Source organism: Lepisma saccharinum, chromosome 29, assembly GCF_977018435.1.
Source record: "Lepisma saccharinum chromosome 29, izLepSacc3.1, whole genome shotgun sequence".
Classification (NCBI taxonomy): domain Eukaryota; kingdom Metazoa; phylum Arthropoda; class Insecta; order Zygentoma; family Lepismatidae; genus Lepisma; species Lepisma saccharinum.
Genome location: NC_139257.1, coordinates 18506966 through 18531478, shown reverse-complemented (window position 1 = coordinate 18531478; position 24513 = coordinate 18506966). Strand labels below are relative to the sequence as shown.

The following is a 24513-nucleotide window of genomic DNA, read 5'->3' as shown; positions in this document are numbered from 1 at the left end:
GCACGCGTCCAGCCTCACGAGTGTGTGCAGTGTGGCGGTCTCCCAAGGAGCATGTGTGTATTCAGGCGTTCCCAGTGCCCCCACCTTACTGTATAAGTCCTGCATGTACTGTGTGTGTCAAAAACTAATCGGAAATTTCCTATCCGGGGTTCGAACTGTGATACTTGCTGTCCTCTTCGTGCGTGTGTGTGCATGTGTTGAGTGATGAACACGTAGCGCTGTGGTCGAACAATCTTCCTGAAGACAAGTGTGCATCTGTCTACTGCAATTTTGTTCCGCGCTGAATTCCTGCCAGGGAACTTTTTCTCTTTTTGTACAGTTCAGGTTTTCAGTTATTTTGGCAAGAGTTTACGGTCCAGTTGTTCCTGACGAACCTTTTTACGGTTCAAGTTTTCATTTACTCTGTCAAGAGTTTACGGTCCAGTTGTTCCTGACGAACCTTTTTACGGTCCAAGTTTTCAGTTACTCTGTCAAGAGTTTACGGTCCAGTTGTTCCTGACGAACCTTTTTACGGTCCAAGTTTTCAGTTACTCTGTCAAGAGTTTACGGTCCAGTTGTTCCTGACGAACCTTTTTACGGTCCAAGTTTTCAGTTACTCTGTCAAGAGTTTACGGTCCAGTTGTTCCTGACGAACCTTTTTACGGTCCAAGTTTTCAGTTACTCTGTCAAGAGTTTACGGTCCAGTTGTTCCTGACGAACCTTTTTACGGTCCAAGTTTTCAGTTACTCTGTCAAGAGTTTACGGTCCAGTTGTTCCTGACGAACCTTTTTACGGTCCAAGTTTTCAGTTACTCTGTCAAGAGTTTACGGTCCAGTTGTTCCTGACGAACCTTTTTACGGTTCAAGTTTTCAGTTACTCTGTCAAGAGTTTACGGTCCAGTTGTTCCTGACGAACCTTTTTACGGTTCAAGTTTTCAGTTACTCTGTCAAGAGTTTACGGTCCAGTTGTTCCTGACGAACCTTTTTACGGTTCAAGTTTTCAGTTACTCTGTCAAGAGTTTACGGTCCAGTTGTTCCTGACGAACCTTTTTACGGTTCAAGTTTTCAGTTACTCTGTCAAGAGTTTACGGTCCAGTTGTTCCTGACGAACCTTTTTACGGTCCAAGTTTTCAGTTACTCTGTCAAGAGTTTACGGTCCAGTTGTTCCTGACGAACCTTTTTACGGTCCAAGTTTTCAGTTACTCTGTCAAGAGTTTACGTTCCAGTTGTTCCTGACGAACCTTTTTACGGTTCAAGTTTTCAGTTATTTCCTCTAGACTTTATGGTCCAGTTGTTCCTGACGAATGTTTCTAACGGTACAAGTTTTCAGTTACTGATTCAGGGTTTACGATTCAGTTACTTCTGATGATATTTTCTCTTTATTTCTTCGGTTATGACGATGATAATTTTAGGACATGGTTCGTGCTGAACACTTCAATGATGTTTCTGTGGTATCGTTACACCTGAAGATATTTTTTTACACATCACGTTTTGTTCATTTTTTTTGGTTAGTTGTTCTTACAGTTAGCTGCAAGACGAACATGCAGGACAATCATCCTATTGAACAATTGTTCACGATATTTAGTTTACCTAATTTTTGCTCCTGAAATACTTTTCAGATGATGTTTTCATTCCTGGCAAAATTGTTGCTTAGAATTAGTTTTGCTGGTTAGTACTTAGTTTTCAGTTATTCTTGTCAAAATTCACGGTACAAGCTCTCGTACTAAGTGGACTTCACCAGAGTAGTATTCTTGCAGAACTTGTTATTACGGTACATGGTTCAGGTTTTCAGTTACACCGTCAGGGATTAACGGTCAGATTGCTCCTGACGAACTTCTTACGGTTTTGCTGTTCAGTTATCGTGTCTTCAGAGCTTGCTTCTTTCTTTAAAGTTTTGCTTCAGGGCTTTTTCTTACGGTTCTTGAATTACCGTAATTTTTAACCTTTTCAGGGTCTTGGCTTACCTTTGGAATTCTCGGCGGATTTAGGTTATTTTCAGGAAGGAGCTGAACTGAAAGTGCTTGGGCAATTTTGGCGGTTTTTAACCACAGTTTGCAAAGCTACCGCACAGGGACTTAGCGCTTATTGCAAAGTAACCACAGTACACCCTCCCATCATGTCGGAACCCTGCACCCCTCACAGACACTCTGTGGACCTAAGCGAGGAGGAGTTGGCCAAATTGTCCACCAAGGGAAGGTCCTTTGTGCGTAGGTTCAGCGATTTCTTCCCGAACTCCGTGAGTTCCCTAAGGATTGCCTTCCGCCCTACCCTCAGGAGGAGTTACAGCGTCTGGGAGGGCAACCCCAGGGACCTTTTCCGGCAACCGGAGGGCGATAGTAAGTTGTCGGCTGCCTCGGTGAATGACGTCAGCGATCCCGAAGTGTCCGCCACCAGACAGCGGTCAATGAGCTTGGCGCATCCGATGAAGAATCATCTCAGCAACTTCATCGATCATCAGGTAAAGCAATAACTATTCTCGGTTGCTTATTCGTCAATAAGAACAGTTGGGAGGGTTGTGGGTACGCCCCCTTCCTGAAAATTCGCATTTACGTTACAAAGAAGAAGAAAGCTTGTTGTTTTTATTCATAAAGCGCCTTGTACGCGATCAAATGAATCATGAACAAGTCCTTGAATTGAACGCACTGACGTCAGAGACAACGCCATTTTTCTCATTGGATCCAAGGTTCAGTCAAAGAATTTCTATTTAGAAATGGTTCTAATTAACGCGATCCAAACCTGACTGTCGACCAATCAGAACACATGCTTGAAATCGATTATCGAAAAGCGACCTCTAGGTCACGAGTGTAGCTGTAATGGCGGCCGTGTGAGATGTAAACAATGTATCACTTCACATTTTAAAAACACGATAACTATTCAACCGAGACGAATAACGTTTCGTATTAAATGGTTTCAGGTAGAGAAGAATGGCGCTGATTAGATACATACTTTACAACATTTACTGTACACGTATGAAAGAGTATTTTAGTTTTTCAATTGTAAACACCGTGCACTCACCATAGATCGTAGCTTGATAGAACTTGATGTAGCTTTCGTGCTGTATGTATTATACATTGTACACACTTCTATCGAATTTTTAATATGTCCAACTCCTTCCTTTGCAAATACAATTATCTCTGTTGCGGTTAATCGCTAGTCTGTTTTTTTCTTTCCATGCCGTACACACTGCCACCTGTTGGTCAAATGTGAACTTGTCCAATTTTTCATTGATCGTGTACATGAACAATTTCAAACCATTCAAGATTTCCAATAGGAACGCTGTTCAACTACTTTCAATTGCGTTCAATTCCACGACTTGTTCGTGATTAATTTGATCGTGTATAACAGAAGTAAGGTGGAGTTATTATTCGAACAGAGCAGTGGTGGCGATCAGGGCGCCGTGGGGGCAGTTGCTCCTCACTTTTTGCCACTTCTGCCCGGGCACTATCCCCTAAACCTTATCTACCATGGGAAAATAAGGTGTCCATGCCCCCCCACTTTTGGCACCAAATCGCCGCTCCTGAAACAGAGTAACCAAAGTTACGTTAGACAAAAAAGAAAGAAATGTGTAAAGTACAGGAACCATGTTATTTATTCTCATATTCACCATTTAATTCAAAGAATAAATAATTCCACAGTTTTCAAAATTTCAAAACATTAGTTCCCCTAGCTTCTTTGTGTAAATGTTAGTAACAAAAATGATTATTTTTACTGGATATTCACTCTTGGTGGGTCGAGTATAACAGTCTTCCCATTGTAGAGATAAAATCTATTTATCTCTATATATAAAAATGGATGTACGTATGTGTGTATATATGTAAGTATGTTTGTGCCGGCATAACTCTCGAACGCCTGGAGCGATTTCAACCAAACTTGGTACACACATGACTTACAATCTGGAAAGAAATACTATGAGGGTGGGAAAGGGGTGACATGTAAAAATAATCGAAAACGACCGATATTAGTGTGGAATCCATATTTTTCGGGGTCGCTAAGCTAATTGGTGACATTCAAGACGACACTTAAACTATAGTTGGAATTCATTATTTTCCTGTCTAATAGAAGATTGGGATAAATAAATATCCGGGCAACGCCGGGTACTCAGCTAGTTAATAATAATAATTAGGGAAAGGATTTTAAGGTGAGGAAAAAGGTGTTGATAGCCTTTTTTCAGATCTAAATCAGTTACATCAACATTCTTTATTCAACACTGTAGCAAATAACATTATTAGCGATGATTACATAACGTAACCAGGATTTCGGAAGCAAGCGTGGCATTTACTGGATTTCAAAGAACTTGTTATACAGGATTACGCTGAACGTCGTGTAAGTCTGTGGTGCTCAGGAGATCCTTGTGTGCGGAGGAACTACATTATCTTGGGAACTATTGGAGCTGCAATGATTATATTATCCCATTTTGTAGCTCTCGTTCTGCTCTTCAAAGTGAGACTATAGGATTTTATGTTGCTGCTCAAGAAGAGTGAAAATCATTTATTTCGCTGTCCAATTTTTTTTAACAAAACATGAAACAAAGAGAAGAACAAGGTAATAATTAGGGCTTGGAAGTTGAGGAAATATCCTTTTTTCTTTCCTAGTGTCCGAAGACGAGACCCAACATAATATATGTTCATTTTGGGTCATTGTAGGCCAGAAAAAGGTATGTTTTATTTGCCCTTTTTTGGCTTATTGGTTCTTTTTTAGTCTTTTTTTTAGGTCTTAATGGCTTTTTTTTGCAACTTCACCTTCTACGACTACGTTTTTACTGCCCATTTTCAATTCGAATCATCAACAGTTCATCACCTCTTAAACATCCTTTCTGTAGTAAAGAAATAAGAAAAATATTTGAACCATCCCTGAAACGAGAGAAAAACATATTGGACCACTGAAGCAGGTACGGTGCAAGATCCTTTAACCGTAACTTCTCTGGAAGGTCACGCTGTAAGTGGCAACTTTATTTTGTTTTGAAGCTTTCAGCACGGTGTATACGACCAGACAGCACACGCCTGCAAAGATCTCAAGTCAGATAAGGATAACTGAAGTTATTAATTAATTTGGATCACATTTATACGTTTTTTAATATTTTTACGTCTTTTTTTTGCCAATTTATAGTTCTTCATCTTCCGAGCCCTAGTGATAAAGCATCAAAAAAGGGATAAATGCGCTAATCTCGCAAGAAGATGCAACAAAGTTTGTTCATTTTACATGATTTCATGTCCTAAAATATATATCTCGAACGGTCGGTATGAAAACAGCTATGTTTTTGGAAAGCTGCTGCACCTTAAAATCCGCTCCGTAACAATACCAGGGTATCTACTCACCGGGAATTCTTTGAATTCCGGGAATTGTGCGTGAATTATTGGCTCCGGGAAATATGCGTGAATTCTACGTGAATAAATTGCAACTTTTATTATGCTAATGAATTCATACATTTACAAATGCCTCGAAGCAAGTTTTTCACAGTGTAGCTTTTATCGAGGAAGGAAAGAAAAGAAAGCTCCGTGAAAAATAGAAGAGAATTCTCTCAATCTCTTTACTTTGATAGTGTTCTTTGTAGAACAATTTATCTGACAGGCAGAAAGATTATTGCAAGATAAGATATATCGTATATTTGAGTTTGAAATTCTTATACAATTAATAAGTTTTCACAGATTAGTATATTTCGTAACATTTGTGATTTGTATTTAGAGGCTGAGTAAGTGAAATGGCAAATGTAAACTCCATACATTAAATTCAATATTTTAAACAGCATATATATATGTACCGTTTAATTTAATAGAATTAGAATTTCTGGATGAATACGCGACCGAATGTACCACCGACAAAACGTACCAGCGACAAAACGTATCTACCACCTGACCAGCTAACTGCGAAGGTCTTCTTATGAGTCTACAAATATTTGCGATGCGACAAAACGTACCATTTGATGGTTTTGCTGATTTCCATCCATCACACTTTATCCACGCGTTGGACTGGCAACATTACTATATAATGTATATATAGCTATATTGGCGTGCTTAAAATCATGTAACGAACCTGAGAGTTAAAGGTTTTATATTTGTAAGACGTTAAGATTTTTAAAATGTTTGTTACTTCAAATAATGTGCAAGTTGTCACTACAATTATAGTTAGATTGATACAGTTGTGTTTGGAACTTGTGTATAGATGTTTATAAATACGTCATAATCTGTTCGTGTTGACGTCACTTTCTCATCTCAGCAGAGGAAGTGAACCCACCTGAATGTTTCTCACCTGACGACAGACTGAGTTTGGAAAACAGGTGAAGGGGAAGAATCAATAAGAACTTGGAAACGGAGAGAATTGAAGTATAGATTTTGGGTTTTCGAGTTTTCTTGTTGCCGATAAGTTGAAAGTAAACAATTAATTATGTACTTTGACTTTCGCTATATATGAGTGAATTGCCCAACTTAGTATTTAATGTTCTAGTGTTTTATTGGTAAGTGATTATGAAATATACGCGACTATAAAACTCCGTTTAACTTTGAATACTGTGTTGTGTTTCTTTTCTACCCATCAAGCCCTGATGATTTGCAAAGATTCTCATGTTCCCGACTAAAGTAGCAGCGGACTAACTTTGGAACGACTGGTGTTCAACTGGGGCGGACGTTGCAATCATCTGTGGTTAAGCTGTCGTCCACATTTTTTCTTTTGTTTTATCTTTTCGTCTTTTTTTTTCGATTTTCGTTTTAGTCATGTCAGTTCTAACCTAACCTAACCTACCCTATCCTAACCTTTGTCGTATAGAGAGTATCGTTGTAAGTCTTGGTAATTGGCGTGTCTTCCTCTCGAACCCTTTTCTTCCCCTCTTGCATACGCTTCTTCACATCTAACTGAGCATCATTCGGGACTCTTCTTCTCGAACCCTTTTCTTCGCCTCTTGCATACGCTTCTTCACATCTAACTGAGCATCAGTCGGGACTCTTCTTCTCGAACCTTTTTCTTCGCCTCTTGCATACGCTTCTTCACATCTAACTGAGCATCAGTCGGGACATACGCTTCTTCACATCCAACTGAGTATCATTCGTGACTCCACAAACGTGATCACTCGACAGGCCACTAACCACTTTATTCTCTTTTGATTTTAAGTTCAAGCGTTGAAGTGGTACGTTTTGTCGCGGAGTAAATATCTTGAAGGTAGGTGTTTATCTCAGTGGTATGTTTCGTCGCGAAAACCCAGGTGGTACGTTTTGTCGGGACACCTTTTTGGATATATTGGAATCACACACACCCTTTATATAGAAGCATCTTAAGAATAGCGAAGAATGCAAACAAGAAAAAGGAAAACAGAGAAGAGGAAGAGGAAGGGATTATCTACGAAGTGAAATGTAAAGAATGTCAGAGTGTGTACATAGGAGAAACGAAAAAGAGGCTGAAAGACAGGTTGAAACAACATGGGGATGATGTACGACTTAAGAGAGAGAGAAATTAGATATTTAAGCACACGAGAGAAACAGGACATGACATAGAGTGGAATGAGGCTAAGCAGATAGGAAGGGAGAAGAAAATATCAGTGAGAAAATGGAAGGAGGCCAAGGAAATAGAGAAGAAAGGTGAAGAAGACACAATGAACTGGAATGGGGGGAATGAAGATAAACAAAGAATGGAAGAAGGCGTTAGAAAGAGTAGAAAGGACAAGAGAGAAAGAGGAGAGAAGAAGGAAGAAGAATGAAGGAAAAAGAGCGTGAGATAAGAGTCCAACCACATTCTAGATGGAAGAAAATAAGTTTAGCCTTTCATGTGAAAGTATTGTTGACAAGGGGAAGCCACCTGCTAGAATGTTCCAGAACTACTTTCTAATAGTCTGGAGGGGAGTATTTTTGTGTATATATATCGTCCTGTTGTGTACCTTGTTACATTTGTACTTGGTACAGAGTCGGAAGAAGACCTTGCTAGAAGGTTGAAACGTTACGTTTAGTTTATGTTTTATAATAAAATAAATTTCTGCCTTGGTCAGCATATTGAATTTTTATATCATGGAAACAAGGCTTAATGGTGTTATAATTTTAATATATTCGTGTGTGTGGGTGGTGAGAGGCAGTAATACGTAAGGTTGAAATAAAAAACATCTGTTGCACCCTGAATTTTTTGAAAGTTCGCCTTGAAAACCGGGAATTATACATGAATTTTATCATGGTCCTAGAGTAGCCATCCTGAATACACATGGAATAAAATTAGTTTATTTATACTTAAGATAATTATTGCGTATTTTACAAGACAATTATCCAATCCGAATGATTACTCAACATTGTTTACTTTCTCCCAAAAGATAAGTGCTATCTATCATTGGCCTTGTCTCATCGGTAATTGATGGCGAGAATTGACACTTTTTTCTTTTCCAAGTGACTCAGCCGTGATAAAGTAGAGAGCCATTATGCGACTAAAGTTTGGTCCGTGGGTGGAAATACATGGAAATATGCACGATTTTATCTCTTTATCAGTCCAATCGCTTGTCATTGCCAGCGATACATAGGTCACTATCTGAAAATTTAAATTCTTAAGAAGATACGATTTGTAAACAAAAACTTCTTACAGCCGCAACGGAATATTGCAGGGTAAAGATTTTTCACCATATAAACATTTTGTAGTGAGAAGTTACATGCGGTGAAATTTAGAAAGTACTTATAGTAAAAGGCTCAACACAATTAAATGCGTTAGATATCCCAAAGGAATTTTTTTCCCGTAGGTTTTCCCAAAGGAAATTTTACCTGCGGTAGATTTGACCAAAGGAAATTTTACCATCTTGAGATTTTCCCAAAGGAAATTTTACCACCGTTAGATTTTCCAAAAGGAAATTTTACCTGCGGTAGATTTGACCAAAGGAAATTTTACCACCTTGAGATTTTCCCAAAGGAAATTTTACCACCGTTAGATTTTCCCAAAGGAAATTTTACCTGCGGTAGATTTTACCAAAGGAAATTTTACCTGTGGTAGATTTTACCAAAGGAAATTTTACCTGCGGTAGATTTCCCCAAGGGAAATTTTACCTGCGGTAGATTTTCCCAAAGGGAAATTTTACCTGCTGTAGATTTTTCCAAAGGGAAATTTTACCTGCTGTAGATTTTCCCAAAGGGAAATTTTACCTGCTGTAAATTTTCCCAAAGGGAAATTTGGTGCTATTCCTGGTGATAAACCACGCTTAAGAGTGACGTTTTACGCCAGTAAAAAGTAACGTATGATGTGAAACGGACACGAGCATCATAAAGGAAGTAATTTAATTAGTTAGTCGCTGGTTGAGAAGAGATTGTTGGCAGATATAAGCCCATACCAGTTCCCCCATGATCTAAAGAAAATGAAGGAAGAAATATGGGTCAGTTCTGAAATTTTAAGATAATATCGTCTCCAATGGTCACAGAGGTCCGGATCTTCCTCTGGGGATGAAGTTCCCGTCCCGATTAACTTCTCTCTTCGTAAAATGGACATAACAAGAGAGAGAAAGAGAGAGTTTGCTTTGCTCTCGCTAGGACGTCCGGTTCGCGCCACGATCGGCAACGTCTGTGCCAGCCCACCGCATCACGTGGAAGTTTTCGTCGCTAATTTTCCGTCTGCTAAGCAATTGGCGACCGCGCCTGCAAGTGAATCATGTCCCCGAGATTACATCGCAGGAAGTAACCCCCCCTCCTGGTTAATTCGAGACTACAGTCGAAAGGGGAACTGGGGGGAGGGGGTAGGCAGAACTTCGTGACTAAGCAAGAAACTCTAGGATCAAAGTTTGTAGCTTTGCGCGTGGATTATTTCGTTCTTCTTAAATTTAGTTACCCATGAACCTGGCACGCGTTCAGGAATTCTCGTTTTACAGAATCGAACCCAGAACGCTTTCTCTTTTTTTTGCAGGAACGCTTATATTTTTACAGGAATGGATAGAGAACGCTTTCATTTTTTACGGGAATGAAAAGAGATCACTTTCATTTTCTTACGTGAACGGGAAGAGAACCATTTCATTTTTTTACGGGAAGCGTATTTTCAAACCCTATAGTGCTGCAGAGCCTGCAGCCATATTTGGCTCCTGATTGGCTGTCTTCCGGAAGTTAATGCAGTGTTTCTTCAAATTAACGCTAGATGGCAGGATTCAAGTTGACATTGCAGATTTCAGATATCCAACCACAAGATAAGAAACTCCTTTAAACTGAGGTTAATTTTTGAGCACATTTTTAAAATTATCACACGAAAATGATATTATCTAGCACATGTCAAGTTGTGTAATTTCTCCTATAATGCAGTAATCGCTTCACGCACATTACAAGCATTTTCAGAAATATCCCACATTATTGTCATTCGATGTCTTAACATTGATTTTTATCGCCAAGAAAGGATTCATTGTAATTTTAACATTTTCCATACATTTATATATTTCTTAACATAATTTCGACAATTTGATTACACGAGTCTAATTTTCCTGTAAAGAACCAAGCAAGAAACGACGGACACGGAACATTAACACTTCCGGTGCTCACAGCCAATAAGAAAGCATTATATACCTCTGGTTTTGCATCACTCCAGGGTTTGTAAATACGCGAACGGGAAGAGAACCATTTAATTTTTTACGGGAATGGGAACAGAACGCTTTCATTTTTTACGACATCGGAATAAGAACCCTTTAATTCTTACAAGAACGAACCGAAAACGTTTTCATTTTTAGAGGAACGTAACTAAAATATTCCATTTTTATAGGAACGAACCAGGAACGCTTTCATTTTTACAGAACGGAACATAGAACGCGTTCATTTTTACAGGAACGAACATAGAACGCGTTCATTTTTACAGGAAGGAACATTGAACAATTTCATTTTTACATGAAAGATACGTAGAACACCCTCATTTTTCCAGAAACGAAACTAGAACGCTGTAGTTGTTTTACAGGAACGAAGCGAGAATGCTTTCATATTTACAGGGACGAACCACCAACGCTTTAGTTTTTACAGTAGCGAACTCGGAACTGCTTCATTTTTACTGTAACGAAACCGAAAAGCATTTATTTAATACAGACATGCAAAGGGGAACTCTTTATTTTTACGCAGTCGAAGTGGAATGTGTTCATTTTTACAGGATTGAAATTTGAACGTGTTCATTGTACAAGTATGAGACGGTTTAATTTTGCAGGAACGAACCAAGAACGAGTTCACTTTGACTAGTTGAACGATAGTTCCCTTTATGTAGGAAAGATGGCGCCTTGTTTTAAAGTTTAATGCTTGTTCGTGAGCTTTTACTTTTAAAGAAATAATGATTAATATATTGTTCCAGTATTTTCCAAGTCTTTTAGATTAATTTGAACAGTTAACTTCCATTGTATACCCATCAAACAAACATACATATGAAACAATTGAATATCAAATGTTGCAGATACAATGTGATTCAATTTGTACTATTTGATTCACCCACGATGCTAGGTTGAATGGAAAATTGAAATACAAGACGTGGATCATACAGGGTGTACAAAATGTTGTGATTTGAAATCCATAAACTAGTCTTTAATAATTTGAATATATATTTGTTTTTAACTTAATGTGTTACTCAGGAGTGATATTCAAAATTTGTCCTTTCGTAGATTAACTGAAGAAATTATATACAGGGCGTTTCAGAAAATTTAATTGATTTTTCCTTTTTTTCAGGGATTCTCCAATCGCAGACGCACAGGTTCCTACGAATCGTACGAACCAGCATTCTGCACCAACTACATTCCCATTGGTCAAGACGCCAGGCATGATTTGCCTGTAGGTGAGTGTCGCACTTTATTTGTTTTCGTGGTACAACTGTGACGTAGTTGTATACAGTTATGTAGCAGACTGACTATTTTGGCTTGTCCCTTTACAGTACCATTTCCTTGCGTAGAATTCTGTTTCCTTCGCAAATATCGCTATGGCAGGTTTCCAAACGTTCGCTCAAGAAGACGAGTTCATTCGACTACTCCGCTATGCTCGACAGTGTTTGGAAAGTTAATTTCTAAAAGTCACAGTTGCTTTCTTCCGGATTCGAATCCCGGCATGGGTATTTCCACGAAAATCTTTTCACCTTAGCATCCAGAGAAGACTTAGAGCTGGAACGTAGGTTATCATATTTAACCCTTCAGCCACGTTACAAATTTTGAAGTTAACGATTTAGGTGTTGTGAAGTAACTCATGATTTGGTTCAGTTATTTACTTCTAAAAGAAACTATTTACAGTTAGAATTCCTAAGTAAGTAACTGTTACTTGTGACTAGTTGCTTCCAAACAATGATGCTCGTCAAATTTGCTCTGAGTGAGATTGTTCACTTATCGTTTAACCATCATATTTGCAGTGGTGTCATCTGTGACTAAGTGCGGAACTATTCCAGCCAGACTTAAGTATGCTTGTTGAGATTGGTTATTCCTCTCCCCTTCCTCTCTACTTCAAAATGACTCAACGGATACTTGATTGGCATTATCATCTACAAGGCGAAAGTTGTTATCATGTTTTATCTATGCTCGAGTGTGACCATCATGTGAAATATTAGCGTGGCCTAGCGTTTCGTCCGAATTCCAGGAACAGGCAGCTTACGGTTACCTGACCAAGTAGCGTTTCCTCCGGGGGCTACCATTCTAACAGTGTTTAGAGTGCGATAATGTCCATTCTTAGCGCCAGCCTTAATGCTTAACAGCTCTATTGAATTACCGCACTCGGCCTTAAATTTAATAAAAAATTAACAAAATGCTTGATGAAAGTATAAGGTATGCCCAAATGAAAAGGAGACTGCTGTTATATATAAGGAATATTATTGACAGAATATTTGCATTACATAATATGTTAATTACAGTTAATGTGTAACATGATACCTACACGTAATTGCCATTACTATAGATGCACTGATCCCAGCGTGTAGGAAGGGAGTGGATGACTTCAGTGATTGTTTTAAGGAGCCGAAGATATGGGAGTCAGATCGGGGCTGTGTGGAGGATGTGTGAGGAATTTGTGAAGCATGCTCGCCTTCTGCGCGAAAAAAAATGGATTACAGCTCTGCGCTTATCTAGAGGAATCCATAATGCACCCGTCCGCACAAAACCACTCTCGCCAACTGAGGAAACAGCAGGCGAAGCCGTTCACTACACCTGCAACTGGGACAAACACTGCACCATGTCTGGGCAAACATATTTACCTTCTTCGATTAGATACAATGCTACTACAGCAAAGGTTTCCTTTTTATTTGGGCATACCTATCTATAGGGAGACAAATTTATGGTAAATAAAAACTGAGGAAAGCGGTAAATAAAAGGTTAGATCAGCGGTATATACCAGCGGTGAAAAAAAATTTGGCACACACTTTTTCATTATGAGAGAAAACAACATACAAAAGAGCTATAAATTGATAAACTACTTCATTTTTATATACTGTACACATACACAAATACTTAGCTGTCCAACCAAAAAGAAAACATCAACACAAAATCACTTCATTTCTAAATTGCATATCACAAGTGGTTTATTCATTGTATGTATTTAAAGGATATCCTTGCTGTCCAACAAATAAAATAATCACTACTGCACATACACAAACACATGTTGAAAATCACATGATGATAAACAAAATTCATTCATGACTGAACACAAATGACGCCATTGTTTCCCTTGATGTGCGGGAACAGACTAATCTTATCGCTGCTACAGCTAGCAAGTTCAATGAAACTGGAAGTTGAGTAGACATTCGGGGGAAGAAAGGAATGCAGCTTGACAGGGAGCGAAGTTTTCGAACTGAGATTATGTGCATGGGAAATCCAAATTTGCAGCGTCTTCCTGATGTGATCGAAGATAAAACGTTCTTCAGCTGCAAGTGGTAGGAAACTTTCGGCAAACGTTTCGTTACAAATTGACAGTTTGTGCGCACAACCTCGATTGCCGGTTTTTGGCGTATTTTCTACTTAATTTGATGATATTTCACGGTTATTTCGCGAAAAGCGTTCATTTCATGTAAAAGCACACATTTCGCATTACTTCGCGAATAAAACTCATGCATATTTCATCATTGGGGGTGTAGTTACGTGCAAAATATTCAAAATTGCATATTTTTTTCACATTTCGCGATTTCGCGCATCGCGAAAATTCAATGTCCCTAGTAATTGGCTTACAAGACCTGGCCGGTCTACATTGCCTGTCTATAAACATATGAATCATATTGACCAAACTAACTGTTGATTATGTTTCAAATCGTGATGAAATATGCATTATATAGCACCTGCAAACCACTTTAAGCAGTGCAAGAGAAACATGAAATTTGGCACAGAGTATCGATATGAACCCTTAATTAAAAAACCACCCCGACCTCTCTCTCCAATTGGGGTTGCGGAAGGGGTGAGATTCTGGTTACATTAATTAGTGTAATCTAAGGGGTGAAATACGAGGCAAACTTTTAGTGGCTGGAGATGATAGGCAAATTTTCCACAGAGTGCCTTTCTGATGCTCTTAATTAAAACACTCTCCAAACGAAAATCAGCACACCGACAGGAAGGAGTTGGGGGGGGGGGAGTTAAATTGTTGCTTTCTTACTTTTCTGCCACTTTTGACTATTCGCGACGATGAGTGATGATATGATGAAACTGATGAATGAACACCCATGGCCAGGTCGGGATTCGAACCCGGGACCTCTGGTGTCGTAGCGCACTGTGCTAACCACTACGCCACTGTGGTCGGCATACACACACAGAAAACTAAATGCATCATATGGATTAATGCATCAGAATGCATCGATTGATGCACTAAAGTGTGTCTTATGGCTTCTTCAAAGAACCAGATTCAAATTTGATGCATTTGGGTGCATTTTTTGTATGTCCTGAAAGAAAAACCAAAGTGCATCATTTGATTCAAGTGACGATTTATTTTAGTCGAGATGTACTTCAATGCATCAGATCATGTTCCTTGATGCACCTTCCTAAAAGATGCATTCTTGTGCATCAAAACTCATCAAGGTGCATCAAAACGCATCAACTGATGCATTGACGTGCATCTCGACTTAAATAAATCCTCACATGAATCAAATGATGCACTTGTGTTTCTTTCACGACATACAAAAAATGCACCCAAATGCATCACATTTGAATCTGATTCTTTGAAGGAGCCATAATACATACTTTAGTGCATCAATCGATGCATTCTGATGCATCAATCCATATGATGCATTTAGTTCTCTGAGTCTAGGATGGAGTTCTGATTGGATATGAAAACACTAATTATAAAATCCCCTCCCACATTTCTGAAGCGAAAAATCTTAATGCTCTCTGGCATTCAAACACTCAGGGATATTTCGTACCGAAGTGTGTCGCTCCACTCCATTTCACGAATCGAACGCAGGCTTGTGCGGCCTGCCATGCCGCTACGTTGTGGAACGTTGCTGTTGAATGACTTGTTCCCATACAGCAACAAAGCCTCCTCGATGGCGTGGTGGTAACGGAGTATCCTTGTAATCAAGTGGTTGCAGGTTGGACACCCCTTATATACGCCTCGCATAATGCTTCGAATTCTACTTTAAACTGTAGGTGCAGTCCCGATTAGCCAATATGTGCACTTCCAAGGCTATCTGTTCTGAGTGGTACACTCCGTCGTGTATATATGTGTATTAAACACGAAAATGTCAGAAAACAAGTATATTAAATATTAAGATGTCAAGAAATATGTAAATATATATTTTTATGGTATAACCGGATCAAGAAAGTGTGGGGCGTTACCAGTGATGTGCGTCAACGCGTAAACTACGATAGTCTACATTCTACACGTAGACTATGTTATGCACGTAGATTACGTAATCTATGTAAACAACATCGCGAAAGGTGATAACTTAGCAAAGGGCGCCGTGGAATTAGAAGAAAATTATACTGCATATCAGTTGCTGATGTGTGAGGAGAATTTTTCATACGCTCCTTTCCAAATTCGAACAATTTCTCACCTAGAAAGAAACCTAATATAAGAAATATTTTAGTGTTTTATGGGTAAAATACCACATTTGCCTCACGACTGCCATCTGTTGTTGTTTTTTGCATACTATTTATCTTCTTCCATAGTTGATAATACCAGAGAAGATAAATTTTGTTGCAGATAGGATTCTTTTCAGTTCGTTAGGAACCAATATAGTAGAAAATGTCACTTTCCTTTCATGAAATGCTTGAAAATTAATTTTAATGCACTTTAGATTGTCTACATTGATCTAAAAGTACTAACAAAGAACATGTAATTACATAATTGCCAGTGATCTTATAATTACGATTAATCATGTAATGTGTTAATTGATAAAACATCGAGACCCAAGTTGACCTGCTCCCCGTAAACATTATCAGATCTGTGATTTTTAGACATGTAAAAAGCACACGTTTTGGCGACTGAAAAAGACATATCATCGTACCAGGCTACAATGCCAGAACCACGAAAGTGTTAAATTTTACTTTTGCAATGAAACCATTTTAATATTCTGCATCTCTAAACTACTAAAAATAGGCACCAAAACTTCTAAAAATTCAGACTCTAAACTATTAAAATGGGTTTTGAATCTACCAGGTGGCCAGAATTAAAGTTACCCAACTCAGAGCCCTCTGTAGCCTGTTTGAGGCATCGTAGAACTCTGAAATTTGGTGAATCCACTATGCAGACCATGGGGAAGGGGATGGCGATAAAAAAAGTAGTTCAATTTTCCGCCACCAGGTTGAAATGTGGCGCTGTAGGTTGTATAATGACGTAAACTGCTCCAATTGGTTATGGATTTGCCTTTACCTTGCAATCTTGCAATAAACGAGAGATTATTTTCTCGCAACTTTCAGCCACTAAGAAATGTCTTTCTAATTAAGAACTCAGCTAAATCACTTAGCGTGATTGTTTGTACAACTCATCATGGAAGTACAGCGCCACATTTCAACCTTGTGGCGGAAAATTGAACTATTTTTTTATCGCCATCCTCTTCCCCATGTTCTGCATAGTGGTCGTTACTATAGGCGTTTTTTGCTCTAAATGCCTATTTTCTTCCCGTGGCTTTGTAGACTTTCAGCCGGTCACCGTGGCGGAGTGGTTAGCACACCACGCTACGAGCTAGCACAGGGGTCCCGGTTTGAAATCTCTTCCTGGGCATGTGTGTTCTTTGTGAGTGTCCCTTCATCAATTTCATCATATCCTCACTCATCCTCATCTTCGCGATTAGCCAAAAGTGGAAGAAAAGCGACGTAAAATAACCTAATTCAATCAATCTAAGTGCAGCGTGTTCCGCTTTGCGCATGCGCACCAATGTGTAATGCTGGAACAAGCCTGGCACTTTTCAGTAGCAGTGTTGCCACATGAAGAGAAATTCCCCTTTTGCAGGGAAATTTTGACAGAATTTTTAGCCAAAAGGTAAAAGGGAATTTCGATTTAAAATACCACAATTTTCAGGGAAATTTTAACGACATCTGACTCTATATTATAACAGTTTAAGTTAATTTCCAATTTCATATCTACATTTTAATTTTTTATTTTTCTCTGTTCCTTTTTATATATACTATATTCGTTTAGTCTTTGTTGTATAATTTCCTCTGAACTTGTTGGAAGACAAGGATTATATTGGGATCATACGGCTTTGAATGACATGCATAAAATATTAATCAGAAACTTACTTTTCTCCAACTACATGTAAACATAATTTTTGTTATTCGATAAATATTCAATTATTCATCTATTTGACATTAATTTCATTGCCAGGGCACTTGTTTTATTATTCCGATCTTAACTACAGGTAAGCTACGTAATTAATATGCACTGTTATATCTCTATTCTTATACAGTCATTTTAGTTATTCTAATAACATAATATTAATTTATGTATTGTAATTAGTATTAATTTTATTTAATATAATTATTTTAATTTAAACATTATTATTATTATTTTGAGACACACACATCGAGTTGCATTTGTTGTCTCCTAATTGCGAGCAACGCCTAAATCGTCTTAATTGCGAACACTTGGAACTGATAAACGTGTTTGCAAAAACAAACAAGGGCATTGACCCAGAGAGACAGGTCACATGACTGGCAACAATAGCCAATCTGATTGACTCTGTAAATCCCTCCAAGGTCACTTCACCCCTTCAGTCTGTCAGCATAATGATAACCTTGAAAAAACCCTAAGTGCCAAGAGGGATGTGAACCTGCTTCAACACAAGGCACCCGACAAATAATTCAGTGGAAGGATTGATCCACAAAGCAACAGCTAGGTAGACCACATTCAAGAGAGGAAGACCTTATAAAGAGCTTAAATGCTGAGCAGAAAAGTCTGACATGGTTCTTAGGATTGAAACGAACCTGAAAGGTGTAGAGCGGAAGAAGAATTATGTTTTATTGGTCGAAAGGACGACAAGGAGCACTAACAAAGATGATAATGATTGGTGATATTCCTAAATTTATAAGAAAAGTGTTGTAAGTTTTGAAATTTGAATTTTAAGTTTAGGTAAATTATATTATTAATTGACGAAATTAATGCATTATTACTAGACAAAGCTCTTTTCAGTTAATAATTGTGCAGTATATCTTCTATATATATAAAAATGGATGTATATGTGTATATGTGTGTTTGTTCCGGCATAACTCTCAACCAAACTTGGTACACGTATCACTTGCAATCTCGAAAGACATACTATGGGGGTAAGACACCCTTGGCACCCCTAGGGATGGGTGTGGGAAGAGGGTGACATGTAAAAATAATCGAAAACGACCGATATTAGTGTGGAATCCATAGTTGTCTGGGTCGCTAAGATGATTAGTGACACTCCCAATGCCATTCAACTCCAAGACACCCCTGGCACCCCTAGGGGTGGGGTTGGGAAGGGGGTGGCATGTAAAATGACCGATATTAGTGTGGTATTCATAGTTTTCGGGGCCGCCGAGTGACTCTCCCAATGCCGTTCAATTCCAAGTTCATTTTACACTATAGTTAGAATACATTATTTTCCTGTCTAATACAAGATTGGGATAAATAAATACCCAGCAACACCGGGCAATCAGCTAGTAGTTCTATAAAAATAAGCCACACTTTTATTATTAAATTATATATCGTACTTCAACGATAACTTTTGATTATGTCGAATTTTCTGTTCCAACTGTGGCCAATGAAGTACTGATCAGTCTGAACATGGATCTGAGTTCTAAGAAATCGTTAAAAAGACACGGGAAGTGTGAGAAGTAAGGTTCTAAGGCAGAAAAAAGATGTGTTCGCAATTAGGACACAGCCCTTCGAGGTTCTTCCTGTTCAGGTAGCAAGTGTTCGCAATTAGGACTGTTCGCAATTAGGAGCATTTCCCTAAACTCCAAAAGTTTCTACATGAATGTGGGTTAATAATCCATTATTTACACGCAGCATCACTCTGATCTTGAGATGAAAAGGGTCAGATGATCTCCATCAAGGAGAAAGCCTTTCTTTCACCCATTTCTGCACCATCTCCGCCGAAAGATAAGAATTGGCAACTTCCCAAAGAAACTTCTCTTATGTTTCCGCCATTAATTGATCTCGATTTCTTCCCCATCTTTCCTCAACCCTTCCCCCCTCCACCCAATTCGTCGAACGAGAGAAATCTACGCTTAGTGGTCCGAAAGGAAATAAAAAGGGGGAGATTCCCATTAAAAGTAAAGCAAAGTTTCTTGGGCTGTTTGTCCCCTCCGAATTCTTTCTTGCAACTTTCTTCAAATGTTTCCTGTCATTTCCGTTGCTTCTGCTCTTAAAGATGTCTGCAGATGGGAGTGAAAGTATTTTCTTTCAATTTGCTGACGATAAAATATATTCTCTTTGGCAAGAAACAAATAAAGCTCCAAAACGACAAATTATATTTTCGATCTGGTTTGATCGTAAGGTGAAGTCATCCACGAAAACACCTGTACGTGTACCTACAACATCAATGTTGCAATATACAGATAAGAAAATACTTGCACAGTTGAACACTCAAAATCGTGAACGAAAATTGTCATTTCTTCATGAATTGTTAGTTTTTTTTTAATACCTAATGTTTTAAAAACCTATATCAAAATATTTTTCAATATAAACACAAAATGGAACACAAATAGAGGGGCCTCCCCGATGGCGCAGTGGTAGCGTCCCTTGTTCGATACCCGGTGGAGGCACAAGTGGTTCGGATACCACTTTAAACTGTAGGTCCAGTCTCGATTAGCCTTACTGTGCATAAAGTGGACTTAAAACACCAAATCTATCAATAGAACACAAATAATACACTATACAATGTAAATTGATGATTTTAGAAAATTAATTTCTAGAGTTTCATGTCGGCCGCGGACCATTCGCAAAAGCCTACTTGTCCATGGTTTCGTAACTTAACAGTCCGACCGTTTGATGGCGCTAGTGACTTCCACATTCAATTTTTCAGAAGCTATGGTAAACATCCTTCACCCGATTAATATGTGCATATTGCGACACTGTCGTTTTTATATTATAGTTTCAAATTTCGGTGATACATTAACTTTTGTCACCAGTATGTCATTGCACCTAATGTTTTTAAAGTATTACTTGGAGTTTCGGTGAAAATTGGCAACGTGTACGGATTTCTTTGCAAAAAGCCTCAGGAAGGAAAGGGAACCAAGAACTTCCTGCTATAGAGGAAGCCGCCCCCCTCCCCTGAACTCCCTCCCGAAGTAGCACTTCCTCACGCTTATCACCCAAACATATTTTCCACGCAAACATCGGTTAGTGGGCCAATCGGCGCTATTAATAACATTTGCTCGTAACGGAGGCCGTGCTGCTTTGACGGCCGTTGCAGCCATCTCGCATTATCTCGCGAGAGGTACAAGTAAGACAATAGTTTTCATTTTTGAAGCTTTCTTTTTGCTGGGATGTCTCGCATTCCTTGAGTATTTCAAAAGGAAGTCATTTCGACTTATCTTGAAGTCTTGACGTCTACGATTGTTCTGTTGGCAATAGTTTCTTGTAATCTGTGCACGAGATTGCTATCGACGCGCGCGGCATAGGTCAAAAATGGACTAAAGTGCGTTTTTTGTTCCTGAATACGTTGTGAATACCGTCCTTGCGCTTGTTGTCCGGAGAAGTGTACGCTAGTGCGAAGAAAGTGACGTGTCCTGCACGTTTCAGTTTCTCTGCGGCGCGATAGAGCAGCGGCAGTGTTTAGTAAGGGTTGAAAGTGATGCGGTGGTGCGTTATCGTGCTGGATATCGCGTTCCGCTAGTGCTGCGCGTCGGCTGTACGTCCCCGGTGCGCATGCGCGTTAGGGAAAGTGAATTGACGCGAGTGCGGTGGTGCGTCGTCGTGCTGTATATCCCGTTCCGCTAGTGCTGCGCGTCGGCTGTACGTCGCCGGTGCGCATGCGCATTAGGGAAAGTGAATTGACGCGAGTGCGGTGGTGCGTCGTCGTGCTGGATATCCCGTTCCGCTAGTGCTGCGCATTGACTGTACGTCCCCGGTGCGCATGCGCAGTAGGGACTGTGAAGTGATACGTGTGCGGTGGTGCGTCGTCGTGGTGTAGAAGCTCTGCCAATGCCATGGCGTTCTCGTCCTTTGGTTGGCTGCCCAGGAGCACTGAGTTGAGCTGGAACTTTCTGGATACGATATCCGAAGTCGGTTACCTGCACATACACAGGACGTACGATGTTGAGCGTCAGCAAAAGGGTAAATATTGTCTGTTTTCATTAGCCCTTTTTTTTTTGGAGGAATCATAGATTTAGTTTCACCTAATCACCATCTAATCTCATCGTCTTAATTAGCCAGAAGGGACAGGAGAGGGGGTGAGAAAGAAAGACAAGAATTTGATCAAACCAACGAAAATTGTTCAACACTTAAGAATTTCCCAAGAAAACGCATTTAAGGTATAGTGGGGTCACAAGTAAAACAACTTGCGTAGAACCACGTGTCCTGTGCATCGTACTCGCGCGTGGAGGGGAGGAACAGAGTGGAGCAGGGTTGACCATGGGCCGAGCTGAAGTGATGGAGGGGAAGATGCGCGAGGGCTTCTGGTCGAAGGTTCTTTTGTTGATTGTCGGTCTACAGGAATTTACTGTACTGTGAAGTTGACTAAATATGAATGTTATTTGGGTCAGAACCTCCTAGTATAAATCATATTTCCATCTGAAAAGACGACTCACAGACCACTTGTGAAATGTATTATTTTTGACACAGCGCACTAATCATTTGTCATAAATTAATCGCTTAATACCGATTTTGTTCACATTATACTTGTTTGAGGATGACATAACTCTCCGAGAAATCTTTAGGGTTTGAGGTGTGTAAGGGGTGACACTTTCTGAAGTGTTGACGAATTATATAACTGACATGATTTTGCATACGTTTTATGTTACATATTTGCCAGGATATTACATATTTTACATACTTGCTTTACATAAAACAACATATACCGGTAATTTTCTCTTATCTGGGTTATTTTCCCTATATTTTCTATCTCTGGAACATGAAGAAAATTTGTAGCTCATGTGATGTCATATTTTCTAATCAATGAGATGCCTGATGCTTACAGTAGGGATGGCCAGATCCGAATCCTAAAATTTTTCGGATCCGTTTTGCTAACCCACATGAGCGCTTCTTTGGAAAGTAAGAATGTGTTTATAACATATTCTTACCTGCTAATATACATATATATAATATACACATAAATACATACATACATACATATATATATAGCGCGCGTGCGCGATTTGTAATTAATACACTTACAAGGGAGGTCTAAGTCTCCCCCTCCGATTTCCATGAAACTTGGCAGGTGTATAGAGGGCCCCCCCTCAAATGTCAAGATGAGGAGAAATTGAATTGGGGATCTGACCCCGAAACCACGTAAATATGGCATAAGAAGAAACAGGGGGCATAGGGCCCCTCTATACACCTGCCAAATTTCAAGGAAATCGGAGGGGGACACAGATCCGTAACTTTTGGATCCGGATCCAGATACAGTCACCTAAAATTGAGTTTCAAGTCGAAAGACAAGTTAACCCCCCCCAAGAGAACTTTTTTTTATCGAAAGATGCTGGACTTTCTCCCCCCCCCCCCCACCTTTTGCTTACATATTTTCGTTTCGCTTTTAGGTGTAGGCAAAGCACCTAGAAACTTGGAATCGGTGGACAAGAAAGCTACTTTCCTGTACGTAGCGAGTTACACAATATGTTCCCTTGTACAAAAACTACAAAAGTAGTTATGTATTTTCATTCGATTGTTCTTTCTGTAGATGCTTCCTTTTACAATTTGTTACGAAAGTTACAAATAGCTCTCTTACATATTCTACAATAATTTGCGCTGTGAATAGTAATTAATAGTTGAGAAAATTGATTTCTTAAATATGTACACTTTGGTGTGCTTTCTTGAGTGTATACATTTGATACAAATTTTAATTTGAACAACTTATGTCCTTAAAATTATGTTGAATGTGTTCGAATGAAATAAATATCTACTAGAATTCTTGAAATTGCTTGGATATTCGATTATTATTATTAATATTACATATTCTTTGATACTACATATTTAGCTACATATCCTTATCAATTATTGTTACATATTTATGTACATATTTTGTACTTTAATACAGTAAAACTGTATATCCCGGAACCTCTATAAGAAGGAAACCTTATGGAAAAAGTCCCCAGAACGGACCGATTTTATACCTGAAAATGACCTGCTTAAGGCGGAAACGGAACACCATTTAAAGACCAACGAGATGTTTTTATTCTCAGTAAGACGGAAATTTCTTCCTTTATTTTTTTCGCTCTCAAGAAAACAATGCAATACTGTAAGTGGAACACGCCTCTGTTGCCACTCGCTTATCGGTAACATTGTCGATATGAAAGAATGCGCTACAATACTCATAGCTGTTACGATTCCGTTTCTTTCTTTCATCTCTTACCCTCTTTCTCCACCTTTCTTTGTCTATTTCTCCTCTGTTCTTTCGTCATCTTTCTATTTTTCTTGTTATCTCTCCTTGTTTCTTTTTTTCTTCACTTTTATCTCAATCTTTCTTCACCTCTTATTCCATCTTTCAATCTTTCTCTTTCCCTCTATGCACATCGTGCTACGACGCCAGGGGTTCCGGGTTCGAAAAAATACATAAGTACAACTGTACGTTCTTACAATACTGTAAAAAGTGTACCAACATATTGTGTAGTTAGATAATTGTAATCTCTGCTATGCATATTGCAACTGTATCGCATTTTTATTCATGTACGTACATGCATTAGTACTCTACATTATAAGTAATCCGAATTGTAAATTTGTCCCCATTATTTCCTGCAGCGCTTTATACTGTATTTAAAGTCAACCCTGTATGAGTAGGAAAACTGTTTTAGACAGGTTTTACTGTATTACATAAAAATTCGGGGTTTAGACTCATGATATAAACAGGTTATGCCCAAGTTAAACTATAATCGTGTGTTTCAAACCGAGGCCACCATATTGTGGACCGCCTCATTGAATTCAAGTCCAAAATTTTAAATGGGAAAATGGTGATGTATCGAATCAGGCTAGAATTTGACGAGAAATGCAAGGTTGAAGGTTTCTTTGACGTAATAACACCATTAAGCCTTGTTTCCATGATAACCAAAAACTCAATATGC

The 24513-nt window shown here is 38.9% G+C and overlaps 1 protein-coding gene across 5 annotated transcripts in view; it reads left to right on the top strand.

Annotated features, from left to right (window-relative positions):
* Nucleotides 1-24513, top strand: part of LOC145981614 (pleckstrin homology domain-containing family G member 5-like) — an 838947-nt gene that overhangs the window by 448683 nt on the left and 365751 nt on the right. For 4 of the 5 annotated variants that reach the window (XM_083114983.1, XM_083114985.1, XM_083114986.1 and 1 more), the window contains one exon: nt 11600-11705. In XM_083114983.1, the coding sequence (XP_082971109.1) occupies nt 11600-11705 (106 nt within the window). Of the gene's footprint in view, nt 1-1082; nt 2437-11599; nt 11706-24513 lie in introns of those variants that run through there. The other variant, XM_083114984.1, reaches the window with a different exon arrangement.